This window comes from Grus americana, chromosome 16, assembly GCF_028858705.1.
Source record: "Grus americana isolate bGruAme1 chromosome 16, bGruAme1.mat, whole genome shotgun sequence".
Classification (NCBI taxonomy): Eukaryota; Metazoa; Chordata; class Aves; order Gruiformes; family Gruidae; genus Grus; species Grus americana.
Genome location: NC_072867.1, coordinates 15,111,600 through 15,130,989, shown reverse-complemented (window position 1 = coordinate 15,130,989; position 19,390 = coordinate 15,111,600). Strand labels below are relative to the sequence as shown.

The 19,390-nt window shown below is 35.4% G+C and overlaps 1 protein-coding gene across 1 annotated transcript in view; it reads right to left on the bottom strand.

The window, feature by feature from the left end:
• Positions 1-96: 96 nt before the first annotated feature.
• KNTC1 (kinetochore associated 1) overlaps positions 97-19,390 on the bottom strand; it is a 39,322-nt gene continuing 20,028 nt past the window's right edge. Inside the window, exons 37-64 of the mRNA XM_054844715.1 lie at positions 18,929-19,070; positions 17,937-17,993; positions 17,325-17,488; positions 16,679-16,783; positions 15,903-16,031; positions 15,056-15,172; positions 14,525-14,634; positions 14,073-14,283; positions 13,311-13,400; positions 12,816-12,987; positions 12,323-12,381; positions 11,964-12,180; positions 11,362-11,435; positions 10,231-10,441; positions 10,004-10,113; positions 9,324-9,373; positions 8,859-8,937; positions 8,056-8,174; positions 7,469-7,604; positions 6,369-6,464; positions 5,462-5,518; positions 4,947-5,001; positions 4,804-4,867; positions 3,618-3,747; positions 2,526-2,615; positions 1,808-1,953; positions 873-963; positions 97-603 (exon numbers count right to left, since the gene is read on the bottom strand). Coding sequence (XP_054700690.1) covers positions 544-603; positions 873-963; positions 1,808-1,953; positions 2,526-2,615; positions 3,618-3,747; positions 4,804-4,867; positions 4,947-5,001; positions 5,462-5,518; positions 6,369-6,464; positions 7,469-7,604; positions 8,056-8,174; positions 8,859-8,937; positions 9,324-9,373; positions 10,004-10,113; positions 10,231-10,441; positions 11,362-11,435; positions 11,964-12,180; positions 12,323-12,381; positions 12,816-12,987; positions 13,311-13,400; positions 14,073-14,283; positions 14,525-14,634; positions 15,056-15,172; positions 15,903-16,031; positions 16,679-16,783; positions 17,325-17,488; positions 17,937-17,993; positions 18,929-19,070 — 3,141 coding nt within the window. The 3' untranslated portion in view covers positions 97-543. The remainder of the gene's footprint in view (positions 604-872; positions 964-1,807; positions 1,954-2,525; positions 2,616-3,617; positions 3,748-4,803; positions 4,868-4,946; positions 5,002-5,461; positions 5,519-6,368; positions 6,465-7,468; positions 7,605-8,055; positions 8,175-8,858; positions 8,938-9,323; positions 9,374-10,003; positions 10,114-10,230; positions 10,442-11,361; positions 11,436-11,963; positions 12,181-12,322; positions 12,382-12,815; positions 12,988-13,310; positions 13,401-14,072; positions 14,284-14,524; positions 14,635-15,055; positions 15,173-15,902; positions 16,032-16,678; positions 16,784-17,324; positions 17,489-17,936; positions 17,994-18,928; positions 19,071-19,390) is intronic.

Genomic DNA, 19,390 nt, shown 5'->3' with positions numbered 1-19,390 from the left:
AAGGACTGACTGGAATGTCAATTTACTGACAACTTCATAGTTAAAAATGGTTTATAGAATAATGTAAGGCCAAAATTGATATGTAAGTCTGTTTATTTGTGTTCACTGTAGTTAAAATTACAGTTTGTCTACAAAGCGTATTTTACACGAAGTTCAGCACTTACAGTTTTTAAAAAAAAAGCTTATCACAATTATACAAGGTTATGTTCGTGTCAGTGGAATCTTAGAGTGATCGTCTGCAGACTTAAACATGGAGAAATAGAGAAGTAAAGGAAATAAACTTTGATTTTTAGGAAGCATTAAAGTGCTCAATATGAACATTACTGTTGAATAGAAACAGGAAATTCTGCTGTAAATCTAAACTGTTTCAAAGGGAATATGGAGAAGCAGCAGCCTAGAACAGTTGGGAAAAAAAGTGTGGAAAGCTGGGGGTAGCTTTTGATAAAGAGCATTGAGGTTTTAGTTTAATGTTCCCCTGACCAGAACGAGCCTTCTCAATACATGGCCCTCATCTTGCCAGTAGAGGGAGAAGAAAAGGGTAAATCAAGATCTTACTGAGGATAGTTCTAGTACACAGGTCTCCTCTGGTCCATTCAGATACATCTGGAAGGTAAAAGAACAATATTAATAGGGCTCAGGAAAACAGTATCTAATCTAATGCCTGTGAAAGTACTTGAAAGCATAAGGCTTAGCACGGCACAGAGTTGGTTCAAGTAAAATGAATTATTTGAATTGATAAAGGGATATTTTATCATATACAATATATTCTAAAAAATCTGCTAACAAGTATTTTTGCTGTAAGTTATGTGAAAGGCTTAGTTTAGAAGAAAAGGAGAAAATACTGCGTGAGGTACAAAGGTGGTTTGTTTTACCTTCAGAAGATCCGATGATGGTATGTCTACCAGAGTAGGATTTCCACATTTCTCTTGATACTCTTGAATTAGGGCTGTCGCATCGTCAATGCTGTAGGAGGCAGAAGTTTTTATCAACAAATTCTCTAAAAGGCCAAGAATTCAGACTATATACACTGAATAATGAAAACAAGGTATGACCCCACATTTTTGAAGTCAGATAAGTGGCATTGTTTCCCAGTAGAGGAAAGCAAGCCATGACATTCCTACCATTTAACCTCTGGCTGTTAACGAAAACCAACAGATACTGGAATTTAAATGGTTATTTATTGGTTCCTGTCCCATTGTGCATGCAGGGTAACTGGTTTCAAAGTGACTTGCAATGCTGAATATTTGGGGTCTGAAATGAAAGTCTGGGGCTGTGCACAATGAGCCCAATGCTGGGAGTCACTGGCAGATTCCTGACAGAGCTGCCCTGCAGTGGGTTCAGTGGCAAAGAAAGACCCTTTATTTAAGTGGAACATAAGAGGTATTTCTACCTCTTGAAAAAAACTTAGGAATTAGTGCTTTTGCTGCTAAGTCATGAGTACAGGCAGTTAATTTATTTTTTCCAGAGTATTCTGAATTTATCTGAAGGTATGGGGAAGCGATTCAAAGCAAAAGCGTTCGCTTTTTCAGTCAGGTTACTTCTATTTTAACTGTGTTCAATCTGCTTGGCAGTCCAGGCTCCACAGGCTGTTACTGTGGCTTGAATGACACTAAAATTCTATCCTAAGTATGCAGAGTAGTGAGGTGAGATTTTTATTTTGTTTCTTTAGCTTAGCAACCCTTTAAAAATTCTTGGAGATTAAGTACTAGAAAATCTCCATGACTTCAAATAAATGAAAATAAAATAAAGAGGAGATTCAATTTCTGTAATTGCTATCAGTCATGCATCGCCCATTTTATTAACTTACCAGTTCTTTTTGGCAAAATAATCCACCAGTTCTTTCATTCTGTGAGTATTCATCAGTTGTTGCTTCAACAGTGGAAAATACTTAGTTTTCAAGAATTTTTCATATAACTTCTCATTTATGATACTCTCCAAAACTAAACATCTAATCTGTAGATTTAAGTTTTAGTAATGAAAAAATATTAATATTTTAAACATAAGAAACTTTACTTTTGAATGAAAAGAGCTCAGACTTTTCTTATTGGACTCCCATAGAGCAGGATTTTTTTTTAATTTTTTTTTTTTTAGTGCTGTGAAATGGCAGATTTTATAAAGACTAATCTCAGATTCAGATAGAGGAATGACTTAAGAAACTTGCCCTTAGGAAGGCAGCCCAAGGCAAGAGAGCGAGCACTTTCATAAGCCCTTTGGCCTTTTTGCTTAAAATACCTATTTAGAAAATAAAGTAGTACTGCTGTAAACAATACTTTGCTACAAATAAGGGCAGCCTGTAACAGCACTGTGTATATATACAAGAAGTTTTTCAGTTGCACAACATCAATACAAATGCAAAAATCCTTGCAAATGTTGCTGTATTTTAGAAGTGTGCATTATGTCAACTAATGCTTGGCAAGATCAGGAAAGAGAGAGGGGGGAAAAAAAAAAAAAAAGGTTCTGTGTACACTTATCTATCAGAAAAAGTCTTTAAGTCAAAGCAACTGAAGTAAATTTTATTTATTTACCTGAGAAGCAAATGCCACTACTTCTCCAGTGTTCATGTGTTCATCTATTTGTTGCAGCACGGTTTCTGTGTTACACGTTGATAAGAAACCCTTGCAAAAATAAGTTAGAAAATGTTAATATTCTGTAAGTGGTTAAAGTAGAAACTCTGCCTTCAGAGCAAGCATTTGCCTTATTCGGGAACAATTAATATTTTGAAATTCTAGGTACAAACATGAAATTATCAAACCAGGATCTGTGCAGTTTGACTGACAGGATAGTACTCATTGCTTTTAACTCTCAAAGGGTATTTTGCTGTAGCTGAATAGATTTTTTTTTTTTTTGACTAATTGCCAGCAGACTAAATGTCTTACACTAATGCTGTAATTTGGGAAAAATCTTTCTGAGCTTAACTTTAACAAGTGGACACCTAAGAATTTAAGATGCCTTTACTAGTACCAGTTTGCTCATGACAGATGTGGGAACAGCCTATAATGCTTCATCTGGGAGAAAATCCAGAGCAAAAATTAATGGAAACAAATGAAAAGGAAACTGTCAAGTTACATGAATATGAGGATATGGATTTAAGGCAAAAGGTTGACATCAGAACTTGTGAGGTATGTCACAAGCATCTTTCTAAGAAGTCAGGAGCTTTCACTCAACGTTTTTCCAAAGCAGGATTCAGTACTTCTATTACTATGTGCTGTGAAACTAGCCCACTGGTAGCTCCTCAGCAATTATACGTTACCAACCACCTCACACAGCTCTGGCAGGAATATGCCTATGGCGTGGATTTTGTAGTTGTGTTTCATGGGTTTTATGAGTGGGATCCCATAAAATATCCTCAAAACCACAAAAGGCAAAGTCATATGACAGCTGCTGAGGATGACTTGAAGGTAGCAAAACAACAAAACGAGGAAGTGTTCACATGATCTCTTTCAGAAGGACAAATTCAGAGCAATAACCTTTGTGGGTAGGAAATGCCAAGCAGCTGTCAGCAGTGACATATTTAAATAAATTAGAATTTTAAGTTACCTTTTTCACAATTTCTGGTGAACATAACATACTTAAAGACATTTCCCTGGTGCAGATAGAACACAAAAGTTATTATTTACCTGAATTTGCTTCTCTCGCTTCTCAGACTGAGGAATGAGCAACAGGCACCCCAAAGCAAAAGCTGGAAGGTCCAACTGTGCATATTGTTTAGCTATTCCAATGACATCCAAGTCAGCCAGAACAGGACACCTTCAGAAGAAGAACAGGAGTGGTGTTCTCAGCTACGGTATGTACAACTGGATGGCTTAGTACTGTCAGCAAAACTGCATTGAGATTTTGAAGCCAGATAGAACAATACATTTTTACCTCATCTTATTTTCAGAAATGGCCAAGCTATGTGAGTTTCTCAGAATACAAATGCATGACAATTTTATAGCTTGAAAAAAACCCCATCTAACTCTAGTTTCTCTTTCTAAACACCCAAGGCCCTATTTTGAGGGGAAGTGTTGGCTAACTGCGCAGCGTAATGCTTTGGTACATATGCATATACACAGTAGCGTAGGCATGTTCTTCAGCTGGATCCCTTTCCAGTATTTCCTAACTAACTTTTGGTTCAAGTCAGACTCTCTGAACTCTGGTTCTTCTCTTGAGCAAGTCAGAGCATTGTGGTGAATAAGATAATGGTTTATTGTGCTTTTTTACATTGTAAAGGCAATGCAAAACTGGTTTATGTATAGCATGTTTTGGAACATTAATTCCACAGGTTAACCACGTTTATAGATGTGCAGCTATTAGATTTTTGTCATGTCAAATTTATTCTTTGTAGGAAAATGAATTCTTTCTCTCTTATACTCTGTGTTAATATTTTGGGAAATGCGCTATATATTTGGGTAAGAAAAATATTAACTGGACCTTTAGGGTTGACCACAAGTCCTTTAAAAATGTCAGGACAGGAACAGATACCCCGCATGGGGGCAGTGACTGGGCAGATAAATTGGTTTTCAGCAGTCTGTGCTGCTGATTCCAAGTCCCAGTTCAGAGAGCAGTTCCCAGCACAGTTTGAACAGCCAAGGTACTGAGTTACAGCACATGTTGTCAACAGTCTCTGGGCAAACACAGAATTTCTGTTTGGGTACATGCCCCGGTCCTATCCTTCCCACAAGAGGCAAAAGGTTCTTCCTCATGCCTCAGATTCCCAGTTTTCAGAGCTCCTTTGCATGTTCCAGGGCAGGTTTTTGGATGAGAAATTACAAACAGGCATTCCCACTCAAACTAATACAAATCTGGGACGTACTGACTACTTACTTGAGCAGAATCACAAAACACTCGCAACATTCCTCTAACTGTTTAGGACTCGGTGGACATGAAGCTAAGAAATAAAGACAACATCATGAAGTAAATATATAATCAAGTTACTGTACAAGCATGATAGCTAGTAACAACCCTACCTGTGAGAAACGGTGACAGAACTACACTTCGCCAAGCGCGACTGAAGTTGGGAATCTGTTGACAACAAAGTGTTAAAAGTAGTAGCCAAATACAGTTGTAACCAAGTGTACTTGTAAACACAGACACATAGATATCCTGACCCACTGTAGGTGGAAGCCTGTCATTTTTCTTTTCTTTTTGTCCTGGATGAATTATTCCCCAACATTGCTTTCCTCATCTCATAGTCTAAGATTCAGCCAGATTTTGACTGATGGCAAAATTATTCTGTCTGACTTTACAGAATCCACCAAGTAAGTGTTTACGGAAGGACCCACAAGTGCAAAATATGCAATTTCAGTGATTAATAACAACACTAATCTGCATATTGCATAAAATATGCAATAAAAATAATAATTCAAAAAGAATCTTTTAATACCTAACACTTCATGGCATAAATGCTGCCATTCACACACACATAAATAGGATGCTGAACTCCTGTTTAAAAAAGATTAGGAGTCATAGAATATTTGCTTACCTCCCATAATGAATGAATCGCAGTAATTGCTATCAAAACTCTCCTTAGATATTGAATCTGAAACAAAAAATATTTCATCATAAAATGCTACAGTGTTTTTGAAGATTTGGTGATAATCTACAGAACTGCATTACGCTTGCTGTCTTGTCTGCAGTCCCTCAAGGTACCTCTGTTCCTTTGGGAGGAGTAACTGATGCATACGGAAATGTGACTTATAGTTTAGTAAATTAAATTATCGTCAAGCAGTAGCAGCATACGTTGTCTCAGTAAATACCCAAGATTTCTGATTGTCTTAATACAACTGGTGCTGAAAAGTTTATGATCCCACCTGCTTTGCTATTAGTACCTAAATGTCATCAGATTAAAACTACCTTCAATACCTGCTTCTGATACAACCACACTGCCAGGTACATCTATTACCTTCTCAGGCTGTAGCCACATTACATAAAGTTTGACAAGCAGAGATAATTATGATTCTGAATGACAAAAATCAGGATTACTATCAAATACATTTTAGGGGTAATATTTTTGCATGTGTGTATACGTATACACAGATGTATATCCATACAGGCATACTTTGGGCATATGTGTGCAAGTATAATAATACAATGATTTTTTTTCAATGTATTATCATAGGATTTACTCTTGCCATCTGAAAGGCTTTGTGCCTTTAAAAAATAAAACTAGAACAATTTAAGATCATAATTCTCAAGCAGTACTGCTAAACCACAAATTCCTCTAAGGTTTATCAGTTCAGTAGCTAAGAGCCCAAAGTAACCATGTAAATTATCAATAATTATTCACAGTAAGTTTATAGGTTTTGTATCTATCCCGTTCTTTAGAAATCAGTGGATAAAAAAGCCTTTCTCTCACCTCGCTGCAGAACTTTGTGCTTAAAATTCCTTACCATATTGAAACCAAGGAGTTTCTGTAGTAGGCCATTCCACAGTTGGGTATCATATACTTTGTATTCTAGACTAAGTTCTGTCACCAGTCTGACAGCCTAAAGGAGAGCAAGGACGTGCTGTATTTAATATACATTCATGATCTTCAAACCTTTACTGCTTGCCAGCATAATTTTATATTTTTACAGCATTACCGGAACCTTTAACTCCTGAAAAGCCACAATCAAGCCACTTTCAGAATTATTTTATGCATGTGAGGAGAATTAAAAAAAAAACAAACAAAAAAACCCCCACCTATACATGATGTCGCTTTATTTTCTGATTGTAGGAAGGCTAAAGCTTTTTTCATCTGTCGTTTTCAAATTTTAGACTAGTGTGTGTATATTTCAACTAAAGAACAGATCACTTCCATTTTATGGCTATAAATCTGACGTACTACTGTTGAAGCCTTAATAGAATAATATACTTTTGTTGTCATATACTGTTGTCTACCTGGAAATCTCATTTACCTGCCCTTGTCTTCAGTGTTAGTTAGCTGTTTACAACACATACTTGGTAACACAAAGTAATTGTAAAAGTTAAATTCCTAAGCAGAGCATAACTTAAAACCTATCCCTGGCATATTAGATAAGTAACTAACAGCTATTCTAAAGGTGTATCGTGTTAATATTGAATTCATATTAAAGTATGAGTATGAGTCCAAGCAGCCTGGGGGGGGAAAAAAAAAAAAAAAAAAAAAGAAGAGAAAGACTTCTGCACTGAAGATTTTATTTCCCAGACAAGAGACTAGGTATGGGTACACAAAGATGGGCAAGTACTCGGAAATAATTAATTATGTGATGGGCAGTTGTCAGCACATCAACAGGTTGGTTGGTTGGGGTTTTTTTGTCACTCTGAAAGAGGAGAGTCTTTGGGGTAAATGCATATTCACTGGTCATTTAAAATATAATTGTGAGTAGCTTATCATGAGTTATGTGTGAATAGGACAGAGTACATAGGAGCAATATCTGTTTAGAAATGCATGTGCTATGTAGAAAGGTGTACATTTCACACAATCTGTGACAAATAAACAGAAGAATTACAAAAGATTTAAAAATCATACCGTGGGTTCATGGCTGTGATTCTTCCATAGCCCTTTAATCATTCCTTCCTTAGGACTCTTATGAAATGATTCGTAAGTATATGGAATATTCAAGATTTCAAACTCTGCCAGATAAATGCAGCATTTTAGAAAATACCTGCAAAAAAAGTCCCCCCATACCCAGGAGTTAATGATAATTACAGTGATTATTATATTATAATTCACATAATCAAGCTAAGGATAATATTGGAAAAGTGTTCTTCTGTTACTTTTTTAAAACAAAGGAAAAAATAATGTAGACTGTATTTGTACTTATGAAGGAAATCTTAATGATGTAAAAAACTTTCTGCTAATTGCTTAGGGAAACTTCGTTCACCTGAACAATGGATGGCTTGGATCATCTCTAAAGATAAACCAGTTACTATAAGTCTTACAACTAAAGTTCCATTCATGCAGAGATTAAATAGATTAAAATTAATAGATCTTAAAAGATCAAAAAACAGATTAGTACAAAATAATTCTCCAAATATCTTTTTTTTTTCCAAATGGCTGTTAAAGACTAAGAAAACATCACTATTAAGAAACACCTTAAGGAAAATTCATCTTACTTTACTTTCTCAATGGGTTTCTTGAAGAGTGATTCCACAGTGTTGGTATCTGCCAAGTAGAGCAGACACTTAAGTGCTCTGCTCCTGTGAGCAAACGTCAACTGAGTGACACCAATCGGCTGAGAGAGAGGAAAAAAACCAGTAAAAAGTCACAACAATTGGCTGAACAACTAGAAAGAGGGTTATATATGTCTCATATGATCCTTTCCAAGATTTTTGGATTCGTTTAGTGGAAATGTATGGTAAATAAGAGACTGGTTCACATTCAACTTTTATACTAACCGGCTGAAATATCTGTCAACTTCAAAGAACACTGCTAAACCAGGTGGTTTTCTAGATTTAAGACTATCAATGCAGGCCAGAAAAATATTTGTGGTATATAGTATTACAAATACATTTAGTAAGTGTGAAAGACTAAAGGTTAAGGTTCTGCTAAAATAATTTTACCACTCTGCTTTAATTCCACACTAAGTGAGTTGATGTATTACACCAGGTTAAAGCACATTCTAGAAATCATTTGATGAAGTTATTTTAAGAAAATACCAACAATAAATTTAGAAAACTCAGAGTTCAAGGGCTGCCCTTGACAGTCAATAGCAAAATTCAATGAACACCACAGTTTTACTCCAAAGGTGGGGGGGGAGAAACATAGAGATCATACAGATATATAAAATACAGATATCCAAAACACAGAAACAAAGGTCTTTAGTTGAAAGCCATACAGTTAAGCAGACAATACTTGATTCTATTAAGAGGTAAACATTTCATAAGTAGCAAGCTAAAATAAGAATTTAGAAACTTACAGATGTAGCAGATGTTGTGATTTCAAAAAGCATTCTTGAACTATAATCCATTGGGCGTGACTGAAGTAGATATATAACTCTGCAAAAATGCATTTGTTTTTAATACAAGTACAGCATAGCTACCAAAATACAATGTATTGATATTTATCCAAATGGGATATATTTCACTGTCAAATAGAGGTTAAGGATAAGAGATCTTATTCCAAGGAGATAGAAAAAAGAGGAGAAAACCTCCAAATAGCTACTCTTAAGCACTTACTTACATCTGTAAGTTATTGCAAATAGCATTTCATTGCATAAATAAGTATTTGATGATTCAAAACTGATGTCACCAGAAAGTAAAAATAAGAACACAACAGTGAGTTCTGATTCACACACACTGTTAGGTTTCTTGAAAAAGCCCAATATAGTTAACTTGTAAGTTAACAATAATTTGCCATATTATACGTAAAACAACACACATACCTTCGGAGTTCTTCATCTTCCTGTACATCTCCAAAGATTTCTTGAGTTTTCTTTAAAAAACCATGAAAATCTAGTTATGAGAACTTTCTAAATTGTTTGGATAATTAGCTGGGTCATATCCTTGTTTAAACTCTGTCTTAAAAGCTGGGCACCCCTACTAATGCAGCCAAGGAAAGGAATTCCGGGTTTATCAGTCCTTTCTTTATTTAACTGTATGTTTGGCAGGCAACACCACTCCTCAGCCTGCTAACTAGTATTTTGAGCAATGCCTGCTCCCTGCCCTCTGTCACACAGCTGCGTGCTGTGTAGACAGCAATTAACTCTCTGTTAGCTAAATTGCAACAGGAGAGGATTCATGCTCTTTCCAATTCTCGAATCGGTGATTCTCTTACGCTGGCTACACAACCTTACTGTAGCACCAATGATAAGATTTTAATCTCTATACAGAGAGAAGGGAAAGCATTTCAAATCATTGTCTCTAGCGATAGTGGTGGGCAACAATACTGGAAAGGTTTTGAACGTCTTAGTAGTCTGAATTCAGATGCATCTTAAATAGATTCATGAGTACTAAAGGCAAATTGTGCAAAATAACCTTAGTCTTTTCAAGAAGTGATAAAAGTATGTATATTTTATGTAATTGGCCATTTTTCTCCAAAACCAAATCTCCAGAGATGACTTACTTCTGAGGGCAGTATACTTGGACACAGCCATTTATCCAGCAGTTTATCCCAAATTTTGTTCATATCCAAATTGTTAATTTCAGCTATTTCCTTAGCTGCCATATGGATATCTACATAAATAGGTAGAGACAATATATTTACAAAATAGTATTATCTTGCTTAGCTTTTTTTTTTTTATTTTTACAAATTTCTTTTTGCTCCTTTGTAAGTAGATTATGGATACTCACCTGGATAATCTCTGCCAGTTGGATTTCGGATTCTTTGATCTATACTGTGGTGTTCATATAGTAAAATTATAAGATTTGCTGGTTTCCCAATAGACTTTAAATGCTCTCCAGTGTTCAAGTGATGTGTTATTAGAACATTTTCTGTTGCTGATCGCTTATACTGCATATATAATTTCTTCTGTAGGACCTCTGCTTTTTCATGCGAATCATCCTTTAGCAAAACACCACAGTTTTATATAAACCAACCTCTTTTACTCAAAAGCACTAGAAAAATAATCTTAATTTTTAGTCTAAAACAGTGAACTGGGGAGCAAGATTTGTTCTTCAGCTGTGTCCCCACACCTGTATCTACAGGTATTTTTTCTGTAAACAGATGGTATTAACCATGCTGCTCTAGCAATAAAATGTATTTTGAAAAAAACTGTAAACAAAGGTATGTTGTGAAAAAGCCAATTAAAACCACATGCACCAGTATGTAAAATTAAGACATTTTGAGTCAAGATAGAGAAGAAAAAAGATTTACTATTAAACCTTGGCTGCTAGAATTACAGTTTAATTTTGGCACAATTCTACTCAAAGATGTGACTAAGTATCAAAGAATTATTTAGTGTTCATTGTGTCTCAACAACTCCATAGCAAGCTTGATATTTATAAGGAAGGCTGAGATTCTTTTTCACCTTTCCCTACCAACCATGTAAAAAAGAGCCTAAGAATCAAGTCAAAGCAGACTTTTTTTATATTTACTACTACAAATAGCTAAAAAGTCTTGGAACTCTTGGAAAGTAAAAGTTAACGCTATTGATCTAACAGATGGAACAGATTCCAACTTATTCTCCTGCAGCAAGAAAAATGCACACAGTAGGAGAAAGAACAAATTATTTTTCCTTAAAACTGCATCTTTTTTGTCCAACGTCCGAGAACTGTAAGCCCAAGTTTTGCTAGGTCGCGATCAGGAGAATGTTACTCGACAGAGGGGGTTCTTCTGAGGTGGGGACTAACACAGTCACTTCCCCAAAAGAAAGTACTTTCCATATCGGGATTGGTTAAGGTACAATTTACACGCCAAAAGACAAAACACTAACGTAAGTACTCGACTGTAAAACAACAATTTGGCAAGCAGTTTACCATTACCTTAGCTCTAGTATTCTTTAGCCATTTCTCAGCTAGATAGAGACAGAATTTCAATGCCTGAATCTGGTCAGGACCTTTTTTAAAGAAAAAAAAGAAAGGGGGAGGGAAGGAAGTAAATACAGCAAGTTTTCATTAATCCTTTCTACAGTACACAGAATATCCATTTTATTTCAAAGAATTAAAAAAAAAGTTAGAAGCTATTTAAAATATCAGGAAAGCTCTTGTACCTAAAGAGCAAAAAATATTATCTATTTGGATTCAGATAATAGAGAGGCTAGCTTAAATTTGGCCAAAATATTTGCTTTTGCTGGAAAATTTGTCTGAAGATGGTATGAACATGTAGAAATTTTAAGCAAGACAACATGGCTTAAAAAGAGAGAAAACAAGATTTAATAGTGATGCTGTGTTATACAATGACTGCTGTTCTAGCCTACTGTTCAAAATTGGAGGTAGGAGACAAATGCATTGTTATTCTCAAACTTCCCTCAGTTCTATCCAAGAATACTGAAAAAATGTTTGGTTACAGGCTGGCTTTTCTTTTCTCAGACCTATTCTCCTCCTCCCATTACTTCACCTCTCAAGTCATCAGATATAGACCTTACCTGTTGGAAATTCTTGTGCAATCTTGTGAGCAATAGCTACGGCCCACTCTGGATTAATTATAGACAGCAGATATGACTGAATTGTCTGCACAGTTTTAGTAGTTTCCTTGTTAACAACTGATGTATATCCAGTGTTTCTCATTTCAAATATTTTTGGTTTCAATTTTTTTTCAAAGACATGTCGAGCTGCAGACATGTGTAAGGTATCCAGTGAAACCTAGAAAAACATTAAAGTAGATTAAGAGCTCAGAATTTCTATAGTGAGGCCAAAATCATGCAAAAGACAGACAAAAGCTCTTTTTTTGTTTGGGGGAAAAAGAAAAATTTTGAAATAAATCCTTTCAAAAATGCTACTTTACCTTCATTAGTTTGGAAATCAACAGAAGTGTTGGGAAGGATTCTTCGCTGAGCTCTGCAGCTGAAAGGACAAAGACAGCTGTCCATGATAGTATCATAGTTCACTTGCAGCTTTCTCTATGAAATTAAGCACTTTCAGTTTATTGTTAGATGCAGACCTCCACTGGGAGAGAAAGTATATAATGCTAATTATCCACACTGGCCAGGGAAGTGGGATACCTGGATTACTTTGCTCTTTGACAGGTTCTAAGAAAAGCATTTAAGGACAGAATTATCAATTGTATATACTGTCTTAGCTCTACTGAAAGCCAGTTACATCAGCAGTAGCAATTTGGGAGCACAAGTGCTTTCAGCAGTACTTGGGATATAAACTGCATTAATAAAGAAATACAATTAATAGAAAATATATACTGTAGAACTTTAAAGTTCACAGATAGCAAAGAAAGGGAATCATATATATATATATATCTAGCCATAAAAAAATACTGAACGTACATATAATGTTCCAGAAACATTGCGCAGTTCTAAAGAATATCAGATGAAAGGGCAGTCTGGTTTGAGCAGCCGGAGATAAGGGAATCACATGCTCTAAGACATATTGGTGTTCTAGGTCTACAGGTGGAGAAATTCTTTTATAAGATTCCAGATGTTTGAGGAGGCTCAAAGCCTACAGAGGAAAAAAAAAAATAAAAGAGAGGAAAAAAAATGGCAAGAAAAAGAAAAAAGCTACAAGACTACTATATTTCTCCCCATCCCCTCAGTAACCACACCTAAGTCCTTTTTATCCCTGCTATGAACCATTGCTGAGAAATAGCTAGAGATCACTATTTCTTGAATGCTATTTTATGAGTAAGACCTGTGTAGGTAGAATAATTTGATTCATTTCAACAGACTCTTGAATAACTACACTAACAAATAGACAAAACAGAATACAGGTGCCATTAGCAAGGTATATATACAGTATTTATACAGCAACACATTTGGACATACCTGATTCATCTGGATACTGGTGTTCTTTTCATCAGCATTTTGCATTACTTTCAGGACAATTTCAATAGTTTCATAGTCATAAGGATCAAGCTGTTCAAAATAACAATCTATTTTGTAAGATCATATAAGATTTGTCTTATAAAAACTTTTTCCAATTTTAACATCAACTATATTGACATAACACTGAAGAAACAGTATAAGCATCATGCCATACTTTTCTAAAACAAGAGACTTCCACTTCATAGTCCTAAATCCTAAAAAAAATTGTCAGGATCTTGCAAAGACCAAACGTGAAGTGATGAAAAGGAAAAAAACCCCAAAACCAAAAGAAACCCCCAAACCCCCAACAAAATCAAAACCCCCTAAAAACCCAAAAGCAAGCCAACCAACAAGACCCAAGATAAATTTTTTTTTGCCCCTATCTATTTTTAATATAGCACTTTGAAATAATTCCAGTGTGCTATGATATTTAGAAATTACTTTTTTTTAATTTTCTGGTTGTTTTTTAGGGGAAGTTAGGAAGAAAAACTCTTCCTGTCTTTAAAAATAATTAGATATGTTGTTCTATTTTTTTCTAGAGATGTAGAAAACTGAAACTTAACATTTACATTTTTTAGCAAAAATGGAAAAAAAATAACCTTTTCAAATTTCTGTGGAAGCATTAATCTGCCATACAAGTGACATGCAGCATCTGAGACTAGATGCATACTTCAGGGATTCTTTTTGCTTGTTTTTGTTTTTTTCTTAATTATTATTTTTTACCTTGTACAATATTCCACTGAGACTAGCGACCAGGTCTTTTGTGCTTTTCAGTAGAGGAATTATTTCTAGTGCTCTAGCTAGTAATGTGGAATGAGGTTGCTTCTCACTGTATTCTGCAGAGTCATCTTCAGCATGATTTGTATTAGCATTCTGGAGAAGAAGTGTTTCAATGCAAAGCTGCAGTGCGGCATCACTGTCCAGCATGAAAGTACTAGAAGAGGACAGAATATTATTTTCCCTGTGACCTTTAGGGTTGTCAAGGTGCTTATTTCCTTATGAATAAATTCACCAGGATACCAGTAAGTATTCTGATTAATACTTTAAAAAACAAATAAGCAAACCCAGTTTGCATATTACATTAATTGGGATCTATTTAAACTAAAATAGATTTCAGTAGGCATGATTATTATTATGGCAACAATTAAACAGATTTGATTTGCTTCAATTATTACCTGCAGTAGTTCAATATGAGATCTGTGTCTACTTTTGGATTTTGTACCAGTGTTCTTATGAGCTCCTTCTTCCTTATTGGTGGTTGTCTAAATACCGTCTCGAAAGAAATCTACAGATAAACAAACATTTTATCTTCTTCCCAAAGAAGTCTTTTAGACAATATCAAGAGTATTTCCTTATATAGTTAACCTTTTACATTTTCTTTAGTTTCAATCCAGAGATTTTTAAAGCAAGAAAGAGCAGTGCATTTGCTGACCATGCCCTGTGCCAACTAATACTTAAGCACTTAAAACTTCTTTTAGAGCACCCTCAATTATTGCATTTCTCAGTTTCTGAGGTTTATTTAAGCAGGCAATAAGAAGAAAAAATTAAAACCAAAACAAAATCCCAGCTTTGCTTATATTTGAATGGGAAATCTGTCTAAAAAAAATAAATAAATCACAATACATCTCAGAATATATACTGACATTTAATAGTTAATAAAATGCTAAAATAAATAAATAATAATAATTTTTAAAAATCACACTTACACCAAATTTACCAAGTTGGATACCCCATTCTGCATCAGTAACCAATTCTTGGAATTTCTTTTTTTCTTCTGCTTCACCACATTGGTTAGCAAGCTGTGCTCCAACCAGAGCTACTGCCTAAAAGGAGTGAGAAGGGAAGAGAATACAAGTATAATAAATAATCTGAAAATTGGGAAACTTAAAAGTTTAAATCCTATGAATTGTTTTAAGTCCCTCTAAGATGATCACACAACTGTGTAAAATGAAAACAAACCTCACAGAAGGTAGCACCAGGATTACCCCATGTCCTGAGTTGGCAGTTCAAAGCTACTTTGAGTCTCTTTCTCAAAAATATTTTTTAGTATTGTACTAGTGAAACTAATATAAAATGTAGTTTTTAGACATCATCTTTTCCTCCAGATTTATGTCACTCTCCCTCTCCATTTCTTTGTTACGCTTTACTTCCCATCTTCCTTTATATTTTAACAGATGTATTTATTTATTCAGTCCATTCTTGACAACTGCTGTCAGAGAATAATTTCTCCCAAAATATAATGTAGGTATAAATTATGATGGGACCCAAAATAAACAATTTCAAGCTTTGGAATAAGCCATGATGAGGTAATGTAGTGCTTGGACTTACCTCACGCTAACTATTCACAGCAACTGCCTGTGCACAATCTTACACTGTGGTAAAGAGAGGCAGCTTCTCTCTTAATGGTGCCCTACATGAGGAACTTGTTCAAACAGCTATACCCTTAATAATGGCAAACTATTGCACTTCCATAGGATATTGCTGATGCCTTTTTTAAAGAAACTCTTTAACATTCTCTATTTGCTGAAGAAATACATCGCCTTTTGAATTTACCAAAACTTTTCTGTAATTTTGCCATGTATTGTTTATGACGTCCCACAGCTTATTGAACATATCTTCCTTGGGCAGAATTGTGCAATATCCCAATGCCAGGTTCTGATCTACGAGACGACAGTTGAACACCTGTGTTTTAGGAAAGTGGGGTGGTGGGAAAAAAAAAGGTTATACGCTTTAGGAATTTATTTTAATAGATGTCTTTGTATAAAGTATAAAACATAAAAAGTACTTTGTAATTTAGTGGTGTATTGGGCCTTTAAGTTAGAGGGAGGAAAAAAAAAAAGAATGCATGTCAGGTTTTAGAATTTAAAATCTAAATATCCTGAAGCCGGTCTAAAAGTAGCTTCCCTTAGTCTAAACTGCCTTAGAAGATGTTATATTGCAGGTTTTGCAGACAGCTTTTTTAAAAACTCCCTCAACTAGAAGAGGTCTACAAACCTAAATTGAGACCAGCATTGAAAATGAGATAGAGAAGGCAGCTGGAACCGTAGAGGTCAATGCTGTCAGGTCATCCAGCCCACCCTTGCCCCATTCTGGTACTGAGACACGAGGCTGTGGAACCCAATCCCTTCCCACCACTGCAGTATGGTCAGTACTTCCCTCCACCCTCTCTATGGTTTTCCAAAGTGTGTGACTTTCCCAGAACACGTGGGTTTCATGGTGTTTGGCCACAGGACAATTTCAGAATGGGCTTTCGCAACAGGAAGGGTAGCCCCTTTCTTGATAGGGCAGAAGAAAGGGACTCACTCTTGCCCTGTTCAGAGCATTCTTACCTTGTGTAGTAGGGTCAGGATAGTGGTCCTAATTACTGAAGTACACTTCTGTTTCATAGCTATGAGAAAGCTTTTGGTTTCAGCTAGCATATCGACATCATGTAGCTATTAGAAAAAAAAAAGCACACAGATAAAAATAAACTCTAAGCCTTCAACTTCTCTTGTCATTTATAGCATAATAGGAGGTAGTATATAATTGCATTTTTTGAATTAATTAAGGTCTTATAAAAGATCTCTTCTTCATAGAAAAAGGATTTCTGTTTCCAAGTGCTTTTGAACTTAAGAGTGTTTCTTCAATTTTCTACTTGCAAATTTTTCCCATACTAACCAATGATAAAACAATGTTAAAGAACATCATAAACCATTATTAACATTCATTTTATTCCTGGCATCCCTGCAGAGACTAGTTTAGTTCTGAACATACTTTGCAAAGAGAAACAGAGGACCATGAAAAACAGGGAAGAAACTACCAACTCCTTTCACAAAATGACTCAATATCTGATCAAGTGGTAGTAATTTTTAAAAGGTCACGGCGATAGCCTCTCCTATGCGTATCAAATTCTCCCATAACTACTCTAAAGTTGCTAATAGTTGGCATACTTCTAAGATTTACTCTCAGCAAAATTCAGCATCGTCCTTGCCATACCTTTTCACTCAGGGACAAATCCATGTTGTTTGATATACCATGCTGAAGACAGGATCCAAACGAACAGACAATTAGCCGCAAAGCTAACTCACACTGACTGCACTCCATGAGGTTCTGTAGTGCTGCACAGATGGGAGATCTAGCTGGCAGCAGAAGATTCTGTCCTGTCATATATTTCAAATCCAAACAACCCCAGAAAATAATTAGTATATTTATTAGCATCAGAGCAGTTTCTCTTTTTCTTCATTAAATTTATGACACAAGATCAGCCTTAGCTCCCTTTGAAACCTTAAATTTTCAAGGTTTTTAATTTATTACAGACTCCCATTTTAGTTCAAAAAAACTAAAATTGGTCATCTTCTCAGAAAGATCCTACAGGTCTTGACAACGTGCCCAAAAATCACATGGCTGAACGGTAGCAATGACCATCCAAACTGGTGTCTTCTGTGCTGAACCAAGCTACCCCCCTAGAATATGGCTTTAAGTGGAACATGTAGGCATCTGCTTTAAAAAACTACGAGTTAGTCACGCTTGTGTAGGTTTAATTTAAACCTCACATTTTCTAGTGGTCTGGTTTATACTTTTACCATGGTGAATCTGTCGTCACGATACCTTTAATAAACGCGCAGTTTGCCAGGCTTGTAGAGTCCAAAGGATACAGCTTGTTCTCTGAAAGACAGACAAATACACATCAGCAGCATGCCAAGATCTCAGCAACACGATGAAGTCTGGAAGTACCTTAAAAATACTGTACTCCAGGGACGGTACATAAAATAAAGACACATGAACCCTAAGAGCCAGGACTGCTATTTTTTTTACTATGCCTAATCAGAAGTTATTTTATAGGAGGGAATATCTTTTCAAACGCACAAAGGAATACAAACCAACAATTTGCAGTAACTACTTTATGTGCAAATCCCTTTGTCTTGATAAGACAGCCAACATGAACACTTCATCTGTGAAGGTAATAAATCTATTCAAATCAATCAAATAAGCATATCCTTTATAGGTAGATTTATCACTGTGCAACAGTATTTGCAATTATATGCTTTTTAATACACCAGTGACACATTAGGAAAGAAAACATTTACATCAAGAAGTATTAAAAAGTAAATAATTCTAAAATATTCAGTGCTTATTTTAGACAGCGAAAGAGTCTCTTTTTCAGCACCTACAATGTTGCAGCGTTCTGTTTATAACACCTGAAATTTTCAGAAAGTTGTGTGTATTTACAATGGTATATAATACAAGGACAATCATTTTAGAATAAGCTGAAATTCATCTTGATATAATCCTGTCTCCATTAGTGGCTACCAGAAGATGTCTAGAGAAGATCATAAAAACAGGGCAAGTCTATAGTAACAACTCCAGAGCATTCTGCATGTCTTCAGGTATTCATCATTCAGACTCTTCCTGAACCAGAACAAAACCCAAAGTAATCTTTACATTCTATACCTCGCCAATGGATGTTTCTTCCATGAGTTTGTCTAACAGAGATTTCTGAGGTGATAATTTCCACACACATGCTGAATTATTTATATTCCTAGATAAAAATCAATATGATAGATTGTATATTGACTGAATGTTCAGGAACGCAAGTTTACCACAAACAGGCAGAAGAGAAGAAATAGTTTCATATGCAACTGGAAGAGCTATCTGTGGATCAAGAACTATCCCATCTTCATTAAAGAAGTCATCATAAGTCCACTCTTCATAAGGATCTTTATCTCCTCCAAAAGATGTTGTCTAAACAAGAACATGGTCAAAAGTACACACAATAAAAAAGAACAGCTAATAAATCTACTAACAAACCAAGTATTGCAAGAGATTCCAGTTTTTGAATACAGGAATAGAACACAATGTTCTATTTGAAAATGGATTCCACTATGCTACTTTTTGTTACATGGCCAGTAGCATTAAACACATTTCCTACTTAGAGTGGCTGCATTTCTCTTTAATGTTGTGGTTATTTACTTGTACAGCCCAAATGCATTCTTAATTAATTTAATGGAGGCTTTCATAAACATTCTTGGCCAAATATTACAAGCAAACATTTTCCAAATGGA